The 18,371-nt window shown below is 36.5% G+C and overlaps 1 protein-coding gene across 3 annotated transcripts; it reads right to left on the bottom strand.

Moving 5' to 3' along the window:
- Nucleotides 1–377: 377 nt before the first annotated feature.
- On the bottom strand, nt 378–9,245 carry LOC145162213 (putative receptor-like protein kinase At5g59700). Of its 3 annotated transcripts, XM_079081423.1 has the most exons (9): nt 8,582–9,245; nt 3,187–3,298; nt 2,815–2,922; nt 2,447–2,547; nt 2,214–2,332; nt 2,032–2,125; nt 1,848–1,937; nt 835–1,765; nt 378–729 (listed from the first exon to the last, which is right to left on the bottom strand). In XM_079081423.1, exons 3-8 carry the CDS (start codon nt 2,915–2,917, stop codon nt 1,163–1,165), a joined length of 1,110 nt encoding a protein of 369 aa, XP_078937549.1. In that variant the 5' UTR covers nt 2,918–2,922; nt 3,187–3,298; nt 8,582–9,245; the 3' UTR covers nt 378–729; nt 835–1,162. The 3 variants fall into 3 exon arrangements, with proteins under 3 accessions (XP_078937549.1, XP_078937561.1, XP_078937554.1); XM_079081435.1 differs by lacking the exon at nt 3,187–3,298; XM_079081428.1 differs by lacking the exon at nt 8,582–9,245 and having other exon boundaries at nt 3,209–3,467.
- Between the last annotated feature and the right edge of the window lie 9,126 nt (nt 9,246–18,371).

Here is an 18,371-nt window from a genome sequence, read left to right as displayed (position 1 = left end):
CGCATCTTCCAGCATGGCATCATGCACAACTTTAAGGCCACACCAACAAGGTTTCTCAGTTGCAAGGCCTTTCTTTGGTGGACTATCCATCCATCTAGTACCAATGTAAACCACATCATATCATCAAAATTAAATGTTAATAAGTAACTGAGTTTCATTTTCACAAAGCACAAAAGGGTTTTCATTACAATGAAGTACCTTTCAACTGAACATCTTCTCAACCTCTCTAACAATCTTAATTTGAAAAAATTTAGAGTAAACTGCATTTGGGGTATTGATTGCATTTTGATGACTAAATAAAAGAAAGAAGATACCAATAACTTGAGAACGTTCTAGGGCTCAAAAAGAGAAATAAAAACCAAGGAACTATCTCAACAAACAGCGCCAAACTTGGTAATATTTAACCTTGAATATATACAACACACAAGAACACAAAACAATCCTTTTAAAAGAACACCCCCGAAGCTTCAAAATAACATTCCTTTTAAAAGAATTAAAAACCCAAATACATTTTCTATCTATTTTTGTATATTTGGACGTTACATTTTACCCACATTTGTACACAATTTTTTTAGAAACAGCAAAGATTTATTGCACATTTGTACACACTTAGCATATAGATTTTTTGAAGTCCTACATCCATGTATCCCTTGTGTTTAATAAACATTGACCAAAGGGAACTCCCTCCGTTTATCCTCTGAATAAGAATTCATCTTCCTCATCTCCTAACTGATGATGAAACAAAAATAATCTATGTGTGAGTAAGTCAGTACTTTTAGGTAGATAATCTTTGTTTTTTTTGTAGGAATCGATAAAAATATTATTCAAACATACTTGAGTTTCCCTAGCTTCCTTAAATTGGAATACAACCTCAGCAATTGTAGGTCGTTGTTCTCGAGTTTCATGCAAGCATTGATATGCAATAGCAGAAAACTTGCTCAACGTTCTTGGTTTGATATCTTTCTTTATTCTATGATTAATAATCTTACCCAACTCCCCATTTTTGTAGCGCGTCCGAGCTAAATGATGGAGGAATCTCCGCTCATCATGGTAACTAAAAACACACTCTAGCCTTCCACACAATACTTCAAACAGAACCACACCAAACGAGTACACATCCGACTCTTTTGATAAAAATCCTGTTCTTTCATATTGTGGGTCATTATAGCCATAAGTGCCAGCAAACGTTAGTTATACCAATGGTGTTTTGCTGATGCGCTAAACCTATCCTAGCCAACCCAAAATCCGAAAGTTTTGCATTCCAATTCTCATCCAACAAAACATTTGCACTTTTTATATCGCGATGTATTATTCTGTGTTTTTCTGCCACATGATTATGAAGATAGTTCAATGCAGAAGCAACACCAATGCATATGTTAAGGAGTTGTGGCCACGACAATCCACCCGACATTGTAGTATCACGCAAATATGTGTCGAGGCTTCCATTGCTTGCGTATTCATAAACAAGGATCATTTCCTTGTTATCATCACAAAACCCTATAAGGGTTATAATGTTCTTGTGTTGATACTGAGAAAGCATTGAGACTTCTGTGTGGAACTCCTTGTTACCTTGAAACCCGGTGACATCTAGCCGTTTTACAGCAACTAGCTTGTTTACATGCGCCCATGAGAGGATTCCCTTGTAGACCCTTCCGTATCCACCATTTCCGATGAGATTTTTTTCGTCAAACTCTTGGGTGCAATCTTTTATGGTTTGGAGGGGGATTTTGTGGTGGTTTGTCTGCTTCATCTGTGCTTCCAATATCTATGCACAGATACACCGTAATAATTCACAAAAATTGCATTAAGAGAGATAACCAATCATCAAATGAATTTCTTCAACCAACCTCAGGAAGTTTTTCTCGTGTTTGATTTGAACTTTCAGGGTGAAGTGTAAGCATATTATGAATATACATTTCTGCATGTGCTTCCAATATCTATGAACATATACACAACAATAATTTTAAAAAAGTACAAGAAATGTAAAGAATGAACAAATGAATTTCTTCAGGGAAGATATCCAGCATTTACCTCATTTGGTACCTCAATAGAATCTGAAAGACTGACAGCCTTCATAGCCTCAAAAAGAACAGAAGCCTTTTGGTAATCTTTTGCAACGCGGATACTGCCATTAGAAGAACATTTCAACAATAAGATTAGGTCATATATAATAAATAGACAACAAAAACTAAACCAAGATTATGTATGATTACCGATCAACTTTATCTGCATTTTGCAAGCTATGCATATAATTTCTATTAAAATGCAGGTAAAAGGCTTGTATAACATGAGCATCACTGTTTCTTTCTCCTCTTGATGTTGCTTTGTTTTCCTAAAATAGAAAATGGTATCTAAGTGAAACAAGGAGGCAGTGGCAGTAAAATAATGATATGGCCATTTATGCACTTGGTCAAATTCACTAAGTGAAACCAAAGAGAACACATACCCTTTCTAGGTGCAGAAGTAGGGCATCCTTGAATTGACGAACCCTATAACCACTTGATATTGGATCTAGTGTGTGGGCTCTTTCTAAAGCATAAAACCGACCTGATTATTTATATACAAAAAGGTTTCTTATATCTACCATTTGAATGCAAGCAATCAAAAGGGGTACATTGAAGGAAGAAAATAATAGTACTCATATCCCTTCTAAAAAGAGTGAAGACAACAATTGATATATGTCTGCCCCTATATCATCCAGTCCTTTATAATTACAAGGACTTGCTTCTATATCTTAGAAAGTTTCAAAAACATATATGTGAGTGTGTGTGTGATTGTGTGAACATATGATGTTAATCTGTGTGGGGAACTTACAAATATAGGAAACCCTTGGGTTGTCCGATTGAATTTCATTGGCAACACCAAGAATAGGCGCAATCTCGTCAACAAGAGAAGAAGGGACGTTCTTAATATCCATAATACCTTGATCCAAAGATACACTTTCAATTAGAAAATAGACAAGAACACTTCATTATCAAGAACAGCAGCCCTTTCCCAACAACACGAAAACACAACTTATATGTCAAACAGTTCGAGCAAATTCTCAAAACTCTCATTATTCATAATTATTTGGCTCAAATAATCATAATCACAAATCATATTACTAAAAACCCAAAATTTTCAATCTCAGCAGATAACGATAAGATCATGATAAATAATAGACGAAAATAATGATTATGAACTTACTAATAAATTGAAAGCATCAAACCTCAAGGATTGTCCTTAATGAAATTAAGGTTATTAGTGTGTTCGTGTCTTCGTATTTGTGAAAGAACACGCTTAAAGCAAAAGCCTGGATCTGCAACGGTTGTAAGAATTAAGAAATGATGCATGTCAGCAGGGACAACTTCGTTTGACTTTTATTCAATATCCCATTCCCACTCCATAACTGATAGGTAATAAAAAAATACTAAGTTGACATTTTAGTTATGGAATAATCACATATTCAACACTAAAATTTACATTTTATACTTCTAAAAAAAATTAATATGTTATATGTTAATAATATTGTTTGTCATGTCATAAAAAATAGTCCTTCAATTTTGAACTTATGTAATATAGACATTATTATTTTATAATAATAGTTTATATTTAATATTATTGTTTGTCATGTTGTTTTATCGATATCAGTTTATTAGCGTATTTAATTTAAGTTTACTTTTCAAACAAACATAAATTTTTGATATTTTTAATAGTTTAAAACACGATATGCTATTTATAAAGCTAGTGTAAAACTAATAAATATTGATGTTGATTTTAAAATGACAAACCTCAAAAAAAAAAAAATCCAACCTATTTTCATCGGCCATTTAAAAAATCCACTATATTGCTTTTAGTTCGTTAAAATCTCTAAATTTGTGGCCACTTAGGTTGTAGTGATCTTTTAAGATGTGTGGAAGATATAATGGATAACCTATTGACCCATGTTTAAATCTTGGAACTACAGCCACTGTGGTCATGTATGTTCGCATGCAGTGACTCTAGGACATGAGTCATAGTTACATGTTCGCAGCGGGGGATTAATCGATACACGAAAGCTGGTCCGGAAACCCTCGTTAGGAAAGATCAATTTCCAAAAAAAATCTTTATATTTGTTTGGAACTCTCTAAACCAAGGCATCGTAACCGACAAACATTTGACAACCGCTTAAATAACATTTATGGTTTTAGAAAAACTCAACCTATTATTCTTCAATATACACATTATATTATTATTTTGTACAATAAAACCATTTGATTTTTTTTTATCAATGAAATCATTTTATTTTCACATTTTGGATAATAAATCCATTTCTCCAAGGCTACTTGATCCCCAAACGAAATGAATCATAATCTTATGGGCCTCATGCATCAATGTTGCACATGAATCGAGGTTAAGTATACAATATTTAAATTGTCACAATAGGAAATGGCAGCCATGGTGGAAGGGCAATGAATTTTGTAGTGGTGATTGCAAATCCAACATTATTTGATGGCTACATTTACCAGCATATGGTATTTAGCTTCAACACTCGACCGAGAAAGAACATCATGGTGCTTGGATAGAGATGATTTTGTCACCCGTAAATAGAACATACAAAAATCACTACTAGAAAATGGCAAATAGAGTACACTGTATTATAATACGGTTGTAACAAAATCCGTATTATAAACGAAGGTTCTTGTCCCTATAATACCATAAAAATACTTTATTATGTTTATCAAATATTTAGATTTAGATTTTGGTGTCCGCCTTTTTTTAGTGTAATAAAAACAGAGTCCTCGTTTTTTCATCTCACAACCACTTCTCCAAGCCTCCACTCCTCTATTCCTCCCGGCAACTTCCGCACCACCATGTCTTCTCTTCTCGACGATCACCACACCATCACCTCTCCTCTTCCCGAAGATCATCGGAGCACCGCCTCCTCCCTTTTTTGACCTAATAACAAGGCTTTCATTTTTTGGATATCAGATCCGATGTATGATAGATTATTGTGATACGATCGATTATGTAGGACAAAAAGGATCATATGCATCGGAGATAGGGTTGGTTTTCATCGCTACTCGGCCTTTGTTTTTATTTTATTATCCACCTATGGACGTTCCTTCTTCCTCCCTGGCTTGACAGACTTTATTAAGGCAAGAAATACAGTCCTTACTTATGGTTAAAATATTTTGTTTGTATATATGTTTTATCGTGTATGTTGTATTCTTTGTATTCTTCCTTACCGACTTTTGATGGTTTTTAGTTTTTAGTTTTCTTCGTTAATTAGGGATAGCTATTGAACTAGTGTGTATGGGATCCGATTGATGTTTCTCAAGGGTGTCTTAGTAATTAGAACAACATGATACTCCATAAGCTCTTCCAGGTACCAATCTTGTTCAATTATTTTCCTAATTATTGGGGTTAATTAACTATTCAATAATGTATGCTATGTTTGCTTAATAAAAATCAAACTATTGTTTATGGTTTTGAAGGGTTGTATGGATGTGAAGAATACGAGTTTGATGTCTGAAGGGGATGAGCAGTTGCATATAGTCTTCATAGGTAATTTTTGGCAGTTTGTAAACTTGAAGATGTTTATGAAATTGTGTTTGGTTAAATAGCTCTAATAATATTCTTAATGAAGTTGGAACATCAAGTGCTCCAGGTGCTTTAAGTATTGAAGAGTATAATGAAAGAAGAAACATGCCCATGCAAATAAAAAGAAGAATCATTTGAAGTAAAGAAAGGTTATATATGCATATAGATATAATTAATATATCCTTCTTCTGTTCCTTTTTGGACCTATTTAAGCACTATTTTTATGCTAATTTTATGGATCCGTGTTACTTTAGGTTAACTTAGAGCAGGATATTATGACCTTTGAAGCTCGCTTGCAGCAGCAGGTTTACTTTAATCTGAATTCTATATTGCTTTGTTGATACATAAAAACTCTATTATAAGTATAAAATATATCTAATCTCTAAATATATCTTGAAAGCTGAATTTTATAACTCATTTTCACCTTAATGATCTTTAGTGATGATTACTTTTATTTTCACCTTCCCTACTTCTACAGGGAAATTTGAGCTGGGAATCAATAACTCTAGATGAGTATTCAGTAGCACCAAATCATGAGAGTTATTATTGCACTTAGTCAGAAACTTCAATTGATGGAGGTACATCTTTATTAAAACATTTGTTGGAATTTGAAGCTTTGAAAAGGATTCTTATGAAGTAAAAATTATTTCTTTATGTTGTAGTAAAAGCTTTGCAGAAATTGAAGAGTTAGTTTCAGTTGGAATGGTGATCCATGTGTTCCACAGCAGCATCCATGGAATGGAAGTGGGTGATGAATAAGGCTGGAACGCAATGCAGGAATGGGCTGGAATACAGTCAGGAATGGATTGCTTGAATGGGGGATGTGACATCAAGTACGGTCGTTTATGGTGTATTAGATGTATATATATGGCGTATTAGATGATTGTATGCGATGGTTGTAAAAAGTAGATAGGATACATATAAAGTAGCCGTACTCTATTAGGCATGTAATATAATACACCCCTCTACTAATACGGGCTTAACGTACGTAATATATTCATGTTTTTAACCGTATTATATTACACTTTTTCTAGTAGTGTTGTTGCATTAAGCTGGTCAATTACATTTCATTTTAACACAATACTCGCTTCTTGTATTTTCGCCACAAACAACTGAAGGAAGACTTTAATATTATAGAAAATTAATTTTGTTAGTGATTAGGTTTAGGCCCAAACCCTTTATGGTCTAGCCATTAGGGTTTACGTATTTTTATATATTCCTATGTACTTGTATTTTGAATATCAATCAATTTATTATCTTACATGGTATCAGAACTCTAGGTTAAAATTCTATCGCTGACCACACCCTGTTACCGTCGCCCTCCACCTCTGACGACATTCTTTCATAGTCGTCGGAGGTGCCTTCATTATGCTTCATATTCCTTCGGTTTTTTTTCTCCTCCTAAATAATAAAACAGCCGCCGACACCAAACTAGAGTTCTTACCTCGCATTTTTTTGCTGCCTCGTTTGCTTATGTCTCCTCGTCAGATGGCTTCTGCCTCTAAGCTTTTTGCCTTCTCCTCAACTCGCCTCTTCTTCATATCTGAGTCAATCGGAATAGGCTCCGTCCACCGTAGATTGAGTCCTCTTTCTTTCTTGCTGCTTGCTGCTTTTCTCTGGACTCCTCTGCCGCTGACTCGATGATCGTTGCCGCTCCTCTCTTCTTATACAAAGGAACCACCGCTGACCGCCACTTCTTCTCTCTCCTCTGATGAGTAGTTGTTAGCTGTCATCGTTAGAGCTCTGCCACCGCTGTCCTCATTTATGTTATGTTTCATGTTTTCTGTTTTTTCCATTTTAATCATCCCCACCCGCTCAAATTGTAGGGGGATGTTAGTGATTAGGTTTAGGCCCAAGCCCTTTAGGGTTCAGTGATTAGGGTTTAGGTATTTTCTATATATCCCTATGTAAATGTCTTTTGAATATCAATCAATCTATTATCCTACAAATTTAATAAAAAATTAAACATATATGTAATAACGAATTTGAGCCTTTGACCTTGAAATAAGGATCAAAAATGAAAAGGTTTCAATTTTGGACTAAACATGGTAAAATAAAAAAAGAACAGGGACCATATTTGCATATTTACACTAAAAGTTATAACCTTTGATTAAAAAATAAGAGAAATTTATAAAATAGAACTATGTGGTATACAAGTTTTGGTCTAAGGGTAAAAAAGTCATTTAAAACGGATTTCAGGTTTGTGTGGTTAAATTTAACGATCCATGGACGAAAACAGATATAAAGCCTTGTAATAAGGATCAGAATTACAAAAGAAACATTTTGGGACCAAAACCGTAAAAGTGCTAAACTCAGGGATGGAAACTATGACCTACTAAAAGTTGGGACTCAATGAGGGAAACAAATATGTTTTAATTGTGACCAGTTTTCAGAAAGAAACCTTGGTACAGTGTTTCCCAATGAACATGAAAAATGAAGTCCATTTTCTACTAATCTTGTCACAACAGAATGATTTCCAACCAAAACTTCCACTGGCTGGCATGGTTGTAAAGTCATTATAGATAGAATCAATCTTGTTGACAACTGGTTGTATTTTTGCCTTGTTTTGTCCAAAACAACTTTTTCTATAAGATTCTTATATAAAATATGTTCATCCCTCAAGTTAATTAAAGTAGATGATATGGCCCAAAGTCTCAAAAAGTCAATGGACTATTATATCCTTTGGAAGCAAAGCCTCTAAAATCTGTAATTTTTGTATAATCATGATTCAAAACATTCCAAGATATAAACTTTATTAAGGGAATCACACTGAAAGCTATATTGCAGAATAGGGAAAAAGAGAGGGGTAAAAAGGTAAATTTAGTTGGGAGTTTTACTGGTTGTAATGGATAGTTGGATACGACACTCATTTGCCATTTGCCAAAAACTGGTAAAACAAAGTCAACTTGCATCTGACAAGTTCAAATGGTGATCATGTTAAGCATGCCTAAAGAAAATAGATGTTCAAGTACATATAATCAACTCATAAATCAGGTAAAGTAAGATGGAATGAGAATACCTTAATTGCCTCAGGCATTTAATGGAATGATTTGTATGCATGTTTCTCATCCAAAAGCAATAACCTTGTTCTGTCGGATGTTAGCGTGTTATTATTAATGTATAAATACCATTGTTTAATGAAAGTTAGAGTTCAGGGGACAATTTTGTAATCAAGATTACTCGGTACTCCATGCTGTCCACCCATTTCATGCTTGTTACAGACCATATGATGATGTCATACTCTGGATAAACGGCTGATAAAAAGCAATGAAGATAAAGGCGCATGAGTTCAAGCGGGTTTTCTGCTGTTTACCGATGTTCAAAGAGAGTATAGTCTACATCCAATACAAGAAGCTTCTTCCCCTTTCGACATGGAATTCGGAATTCAATCTTGTATTGATCAACACGTCTCCTTAGTTTCTGCTTGTTGACCTCTTTGTCTTTAATGTCTACAGCTTCATCTTGCCCAATTTCAAAATCAGCAACAATCTATGGAGCATCAACTTGATCCATGATTATATCATCTTCAACAGTACCGATCATTGTCGTTTTGAGAGAAGTTTTGATCGGTAGACCGGAGAGAAGGGTTGAATCATCTGCGAGTTTGGATCCAATTTTAGGGTAAGAAGTTTGTGACGTTTGGGGAGTACAGTGGTCAGTTGGCATTATTACGACTCAATGAATATCTCAAGCAAAAGGAAAGTCAGTCTCAGATTCAAAATCCATTTAATGTATAATTTTATATTTGGTTAATTGTTGTAATATTGCATATGTTTAGCCAATTATTGCTTCTTTCCAATTATTTTATCCTCTGTATAAAACCACGACAATTGTTCAATAATATATACAGCTTTCAATCTTGCAATTCCTCTGCACCTCTTTATGGTATCAGAGCATCCAATTTACTCATACGAGAAATCGATCCTTGCTTCCTAATCAAAATAAGAAAACCTCCATCTTCTTCCTAACCCAAAAATGTCAAGCACTATCATTCACATCACAGCAACTACTCACTTTCCCATCAAACTCAATGCCAACAATTTTCCCATGTGGAGGAAACAGATTCAATCGACACTTAACGGGCTGAATCTTTACAGCTTCATCGACGGAGAACAACAACCTCCATCAAAGTTTATCACCGACAAAGATTCAACCAAACCAAACCCGGAATACACCGGATGGTTCCGACAAGACCAAATTATCCTAAGCGCCATTCTCGGCAGTTGCACCCATACAATCCAGCCTATCTTGTCCTCAGCCGAAACTTCTCGCGAAGCATGGAAACGGCTGACCACCAGTTATGCCAGTACTTCTCGCTCCAGAGTTCTTTCTCTCAAATCAAAACTTGCAAAAAATCCCAAAGGAACCAGGACTGTTGCTGAATTCCTTCACGATATGAAATCAATTGCTGATGAACTTGCTCTTGTCCAAAGTCCCATTGACGAGGAAGATCTGCTGATTCACATTCTTGGGCAATTAGGTGATGAGTACAACAACATTACTGCTGCTTTAAAGGTTCGTGACACACCCATATCATACCTTGAACTGTTTGATAAACTAGTTGATTTTGAAAGACAACTAGGTGATATCACGCCTTCCTCTCCACGGTCATGACTACAGTCAATTACACCCAACGAAGCACTGGTAGAACCAATTCTAGAAACCCTCAAGAACTGCAAAACCAGCGGGACAACCTAAAGGTGGGCGCCAACAGTGGTCAAATTTCACTAACTATTCTGGTGGAAATCGCCTGAACCGTAACTCAGCCTATTGCCAATTCTGTAACATCCCGGGGCATGAAACTAAAGTTTGTCGAAAACTTGCTCGCTTCCTACGTGACAACAATGTTAATCTTGCTGCCACAATACCGGTCGCCCCGATTGCCAACGTCACCACCTCTCGACCCACTTCATCATCTCCAACATGGATGTTTGATAGTGGAGCTTCACACCACGTTACATCTGACCGGTCATCTCTTCACACATTGTCCGAATACGGAGGACCGGATGAAATTATCCTTGGCGATGGTAAGACTCTTTCCATATCCCACACTGGTAAAGCAAACTTATACACTCCTTCACGCTCACTTTCTTTACCCGGCATCTTATATGTTCCAAAACTACGCAACAATCTTATCTCGGTTGCCAAGCTTTGTAAAACTAATCATGTTTCTGTTGAATTTTTTCCTTCTCATTTCTTTGTGAAGGATCTTCGAACGGGGGCGCCACTAATGCGGGGGGAGAATCATCTTGATACCTACTATGCCAACCTTCCTTTGACACCACAACTCAACTCCACTACAACCGTCTCGCTTCTTGATTGGCACCATAAACTCGGTCATCCATCCATTCGAATCTTTAAGTTTCTAGCAAAAATTTTAGGCATTACTCCAAAATTTCAACATTTTCATTGTCATTCTTGTTCGATTAATAAAAGTCATAAAATGTCATTTGGTGCAAATTCCTTTACTGCTTCAAAACCATTAGAACTCTTATACTCTGATGTGTGGGGACCAATTGAAAAATCTATTGATGGTTTTAGTTACTATGTAATCTTTGTGGACTTTTATACCAAATATATTTGGTTATATCCAATGAAACATAAGTCAGAGATCAAAATACTATTTCCACAGTTTAAAAGATTGGTTGAAAAATATTTTAAAACTCCTTTGATCTCCATCTTCACCGACAATGGTGGTGAATATACCGGTCTCATTCCTTATCTACAAGCTCAAGGCATATCTCATTTCACCACCCCTCCGCATACACCGGAACAAAACGGTATCGCTGAAAGACGCCATCGTCATATCGTTGAAACAGGATTGGCTCTCCTCCATCATGCTCGTCTTCCGCTTTCTTTTTGGTCCCACGCTTTTCAAACTGCCGTCTATCTCATTAATAGATTGCCTAGACCAATCCTTAATTCCAAAAGTCCATACGATATTCTTTATGGAAAATCACCAACATACAACAAACTCAAATCGTTTGGATGTCTTTGTTATCCATGGCTTAGACCGTATGCAAAATCAAAACTCCACCCAAGATCGGCTCAATGCATTTTCCTAGGCTATTCCTCTTCTAAATCAGCCTATAAGTGTTTTGAACCATCATCCTGTCGTCTATTTCACTCAAGGCATGTTGAATTTGTTGAACATATATATCCAGGGACTTCTAAAGTAATTACCCAATCACCTTTACCTACTGTTGAAAAATTCCTACATCATAACCCACTTACCTCACCTACCCCAACAAACCCATCCCACTCTACGCCCCATACTCCCTGTCATACTTTACCCAATTTCCAAAACCTATTCCCTACACATACTACACTTCCCATGCAAGAATCATCTTCAAATACCTCAACTCCCTCTCAACCGAACCCACCTGACAATCCCATTTCCTCACCTCATCCATCTCCTTCATCCCCATCTTCTACTTCATCACCACCTGAAGCTTCACCAACACCTTTACCTCCTCGAAATCGCAATCTTAACCCCAAATACTTTAATCCAAAATTTATCAATACATCCACTCTCCATCATATTCCCTCAACTGTTGAACCAACTACCCATACCCAAGCCTTAAAAGACCCGCAGTGGCGTTGTGCGATGGACCTTGAATTCAATGCTCTACTCAAGAATGGCACGTGGGAACTTGTACCACCTCATTCTCACAAACCGATTGGTTGCAAATGGGTATTTCGGGTCAAAAGGAAACCGGACGTCTCAATCGATAAATATGAGGCTCGCTTAGTTGCAAAAGGTTTTCATCAACAATACGGTAAAGATTACTTTGACACGTTTAGCCCCGTCACAAAGTCGGTCACTATTCGTATTGTATTGTCCATCGCCCTCTCCAAACATTGGCCCTTAAGACAACTTGATGTCAACAACGCGTTTTTGCACGGTCACTTACAGGAAGAAGTTTACATGACCCAACCTCCCGGGTATGTAAACCCGGATTTGCCCAACCATGTTTGTAAGCTTCACAAGTCTCTTTACGGATTAAAGCAAGCATCACGCACATGGTATATTGAACTTACAAACTTTCTTATCAGCCTTGGCTTTCAAAAGTCCTTAGCCGACCCCTCATTGTTCATTTATAACCATGGTAACTTGACTTGCTACTTTCTAGTCTATGTGGATGACATTGTTTTGACAGGAAACAACAACAATTTTCTTCAAAAGATTATTGATGCTTTAGCACAACGATTTTCTATTAAAGATCTCGGCACGCTACATCACTTCCTTGGTGTAGAGGTCATTCCCACTTCCAATGGTTTGTTTCTATCCCAACACCAACACATCCAGAACCTACTCACCAAGTTCGAAATGGATGGTGCAAAGCCGGTTGCCACTCCTCTAAGCTCCTCTGATCCATTATCTCCTGCAGATGGCTCACCAGGTGTTGACCCTACACCATATTGCCAACTAGTTGGTTCTCTACAATACCTTGCGTTCACCCGCCCGGATGTGTCTTTTGCGGTTAACAAGTTATCTCAATTTATGCACTCGCCTAGTTAACTTCACTGGTAAGCATTAAAAAGAATACTTCGTTACTTAAAAGGAACCATTCATCACGGTTTGTATCTCAATCGTTGATCTCCGCTTGATCTAAGAGCCTTCTCCGACTCTGATTGGGGTGGTGTGTCTAATGGAGGATGATCTACAACTGCTTACATACTTTATCTCGGGTCAAACATTATTTCTTGGCGGTCAGCGCGCCAAAAATCGGTCTCCCGCTCTTCAACCGAGGCCGAGTACAAAGCCCTGGCAAATGCGGCGGCAGAATTGGCTTGGGTGAAGAACCTACTTCTTGAACTAAACATCTCTGTTTCTGGTCCTCCCACTCTTCTTTGTGACAATGCAGGTGCCACATATCTTTGTGCAAACCCGGTATACCACTCGTGCATGAAACATGTTGCCTTCGACTATCACTTTGTGCGTGAAAAGGTGACTGATGGCTCTCTTCGGGTTCAACATGTACATTCAGCTGACCAATTAGCTGATGTCCTCACAAAACCGCTTGGTCGAAGACCATTTCTCCTTCTTCGCTCCAAGATTGGAGTCTCCGACGGATCCTCCATCTTGCGGGGATGTATTACGACTCAATGAATATCTCAAGCAAAAGGAAAGTCAATCTCAGATTCAAAATCCATTTAATGTATAATTTTATATTTGGTTAATTGTTGTAATATTGCATATGTTTAGCCAATTATTGCTTCTTTCCAATTATTTTATCCTCTGTATAAAACCACGACAATTGTTCAATAATATATACAGCTTTCAATCTTACAATTCCTCTGCACCTCTTTAGGCATATGTGTTGTTTTAGTTCACCAACAGAGTCATCGGCACACACTCTGACGGTGTATTCCTTGCCGCACCATTTCACGGTCAATGTTATCCGTTGATGGATTGATCCATGGTGGCTGGGTGGCTGTTGGGCTTGAAGTGTGCTTATGTAGGCTTGTTAATGTGTGCTAGAGGTGACAGATGGGCCAAAAAAATGATACTGTTGCAGGCCTATTGGAAGAGGTCCACCAGAAGAATGCTGATGTGTTGCTGCATGTTGTTGCCCTATTGTTTGTTGTGTTTGTTGCTGGGCTCTTGTTTGAGGGCTTGGTAATAGGCTCGACGACTGTTTTTGCAGACAAGGTAGAAGAACAGACCGAACCCCCCACACAAGGTGTCGGCGACTTATATTGGCACTGTCTACCACTGAAGCGACCATTGTTTGTGCCTCCTTCGTCACAATGACCATTACGGCCTCCACCACGACAACTACCTTAAAAAATAAGTAGGTGGAGCGTTGTTGCGTCGAACCATCGGTTGCAAATATCGTCAGTAAGAGGAGTGATCAAAATGAGATAGAGACGAATTCAGGGGGCGGCTCAACCAAGTTGGGGGCTCTAAGCAAACAAAAAAATGGGGCCCTTCCGTTTTATAACTTAAATGAAAGGTAAGCAAATAGATTCAAACATGAGACCCTTAGTTTGATAAACCAATGCTTTTACCACCGGGACAAGCTCCAACTTGTTTTTGTAACCCAAGAAATACGTATATATACATATATAATTAACAGAATAAGATTTAAAAGTGGGGGCCCTAAGCCCTTGCTTAGTTTTGTAAAGGGTAAAGTCGACCCGGAGACAATACCAAATGGTTGTAGAAATATAATTAAACTTTAGAGATATATCACTGAAGGTGTAAGAAACAAGATTCTTTTTCAGGGTCAAATTTTCAAGGTTGTCGAGTAAATCCACAAGGGACTTGATGCGAGTGCAGTAATCGATGATAGAGGAGTCACGATCGAAATGTTACAGATTTCATTAGCAAGTTAAATGCCTTTCAAATCTTTATTGTCTCTAAATAATTGTTCAAGGCTTTGCCAAACCTCGAAAGCAGTTGTTTTCTTCTTGAAGATCATGTGAAGGAGAGAGTGAAAGAGAGTGTTATAAATCCAAGATTTCATAATGGCATCCAAACGAGTCCATTCTTCCGAGGGAACAGGAGACTTATCTGATTGAGGTTGAAGATGATCAGGAAGATTGTACCCAAGACAATGGTTTACGAACAAGTCACACCATATGTCATAGTTATGTGATTAAGATCGAGAACTAATGGAATGACGTTCTTGATGTTGATCATAGTGGTGGGTCTATCCACAACATTGGAAGAAGAATGAGTACCAATCATGATTAGCTCCAGAAGGAAGAAAGAAAGAACGAAGGGGGGAGGCAAGCTGAGGATACGAGCAGGGTTGATATGAAGGAGTGGAAGAACGTTAAAAGTCAAATTGTGGAACATTTACCACTACAAACAAAATAACATTTAGCGGCATACATTTTTAATGACATATTTTTGATGTGCCACTATATCATGTTTTTAGTGGCATATTCTATGTGCCACCATAAATATTAATGGATTTAATGGCACTTAAAATTTTATGACACTAATATTCATAAGTATTAATGGCATAATGTTTAATATGCCATTAAAAGTTCTATTTTATTAAAAATTATTATATAATTTGATTATTTTACAAAAAAAGAAAATTACAATTTTACCCTGTCTTTGCTTTACACTTTACCCCTTCCATTCTTAAAACCATTCCCATAATTCAAACAATCAATACAACCGACTTTACAACTATCACCATCGCCCCACGCCCCTGCTCCATTGCCACCATTGTCCCTGCTCATAGGCGTCGTCGTAGCCTGCTCCACCGTTGTCCTAGCATTCATCCACCGTCCTCATCGCATTCGTCTACTGTCGCTAGTCTTCATTTAATTTGGTAACATAGATAATAATTAACCTCTTCCAGATCTTATACACTGAGTTGATTTTTCATCTTCTGCTCCTAGATTCAACTTCTCCCAACATACACACATAACACTCGAATCTACGATCCATTGATCTGGTAATTTCTGCCAACTTTAAATTCACCACCGCATGTAGTTACAATTTCAACATAATAGTTGTGAAAGGACGTAGTTACGACCCCTAAGGATTTCAGTTCAATTTTCGTCAGAGGTAAACACAAGTACGTTCAAATCTGAAGAAATTGTGCCCTAAATCCTCCCTGATGTTTGCATATGTTTTCTGCAATTGATTCTTTGTTGCAGTCTGTACCCTAAATTTGAAGATCTGTTTCACATCTATTGTGATTCAGGTAACTTTCTTTCACGTATTGATTTATTTATACATATATAATCATAGACACAGATCAGGAAGTATATTAAATCGATGTTGTTGTTCTGATTGTGATATATTGTGGGTCAGATATCTAAATTGAATATATATTGTTGGTCCTTTTCCATAAATTTACATCTTTGATCTACAAGCATATTTATGTTTAAGTTTATATAGCATCTGTATAAGTATTAGGTATTGGTCATACATGTTATGGTGAACATCGTCTTATTGAATAACCTTAGATATGGATTAGTTATTTGCCTAGATAAGCTTCGTAATCAGAGATCAGTCTTTCATTATTACCAGTTGTTATCATACAAACACTAGTGGAATGATAATTAGCATATTAAACATTCAACATATGGATACATGGGATTATTTTATGAAGTTTCTGCATACTGATGTTTCAATTGTTTCATAGATATTACTTTATATCCTTAAAAAAATGGCTATACTTGGACTCAATGTCAAAGTCTTGATAGAGGGAAGAGTATTAGAATGTAATTTGTTCTCACTATAAATCAAGTATCATACGCATCTTTATATTGTACAACTAGAACTAGCTTTCATAATATGATTGAAAACAAACTTTGGTGGTTGACTAGTCCTTTTCCATTTTGATAGGAATGTTGCTATTTCTGAAAGCACGGTTGTAAAGTCTAGTTTGTAATGTCATCTTTTGATATGTTAGGTGTAACACCAGTCAAAATAGGTCAACAATAATCACATATGATTATGTCAATCAAGTAATGTGATTTTGTCAAACAAGTAATGTAATAAACTCACTATGTAGTTCATGGTAAATTCTAATACAAGTATGAACTTTCATGCATACTTTATGGTATAAATCAAAGTACATGTCCATACGATTCCAAAAATATATAGAACGTTTAAATCTGACTTCGCATAAAGAAATTATGATAAACTCTAACACTATAAATCCCTATAACAAGAGGAATTTAAAGTAGACTTAGAATTAGCTTTTGGAATCTAAAAGAAAGTTGTAGTACTCGGAAATACCTATGTGTGGATATAAAAAACGTCAAAAATGGAATTCGTATGCAAAAGTTATGACCTTCCGAAGATGTAGCAATCTAACAGCATGACATGTGGCAGAAACCCTAATCCGTCACGGCTCACGAAGTGAGCATGTTTTCTCACGATGTGAGGAGTCAAACGGACAATTTTTTATGGCTAGAATGCAGATGGAAAGTCTACAGAGTTATAAGTTAAGGGCTCACGACGTGAGCATGTTTTCTCACGATGTGGGCATGTTTTGTCACGATGTGAGGAGTCAAACGGACACCTTCCGAAGCTAGGAACGCAAATGGCAAGTCTACGAGGTGATCAGCCATAGTTCAAGACGTGAGCATGTGTGACTCACGATGTAAGAGAGCCAAAATCAGCCTATAAATAGCAAGTTCGACCCTAACCTTCCTTACACCCAAAACCTATTTCCTTTCTCTCGTTTGCTGAAGGCATTCCGCATTCCGAGCCCGAGGATTACAAACCGTTGACTGTTTCTAGTTAGATTCTATAAAATCACGCTACTAGGGTGAGTTTCACGACCCCACTTTTTAACGTTTTCAGGGGAAAGTGCATGTTAAATATTATATAAAAGTTCATATTATGTTTATATAGTAGTATGTTCGTATCAACATAGATAGTTATATTAAACGGGATATAGTTGTTTTGTATGATATATACCTAGAATATATCTCATATTTTGAAGTCATACAACTATCTTAAACTTGTTACCATGTTGTTATTATAGATTTTACTAATACAGACCCAGAGTTATACTCAGGAGTTTTATATATATATATATATATATATATATATATATATATATATATATATATATATATATATATATATATATATATTATGTGTGATATAGTTCCAAAGTTATACTCAAAAGTTCTATATACTAATTATTAAGTATGTTGTTATTACTGGCTTTATGTTAAGATAAAACATGGTATGTTATTAATATAGTCCTGAAATTATATTCGGGAACTCTGTACATACTTGTTAAGTATGTTGTTATTATTGGTTTTATGTTAAGATAAAACTTGGTTTTACTTCATGTTATAGTTGTTGTACTGCCTAA

The sequence above is a fragment of the Lactuca virosa genome, chromosome 1 (genome assembly GCF_052849685.1).
Source record: "Lactuca virosa cultivar CGN04683 chromosome 1, Lactuca_virosa_CGN04683_v6, whole genome shotgun sequence".
NCBI lineage: Eukaryota > Viridiplantae > Streptophyta > Magnoliopsida > Asterales > Asteraceae > Lactuca > Lactuca virosa.
The sequence above is the reverse complement of the archived record's forward strand: the minus strand, read 5'-3'. Positions and strand labels throughout refer to the sequence as shown.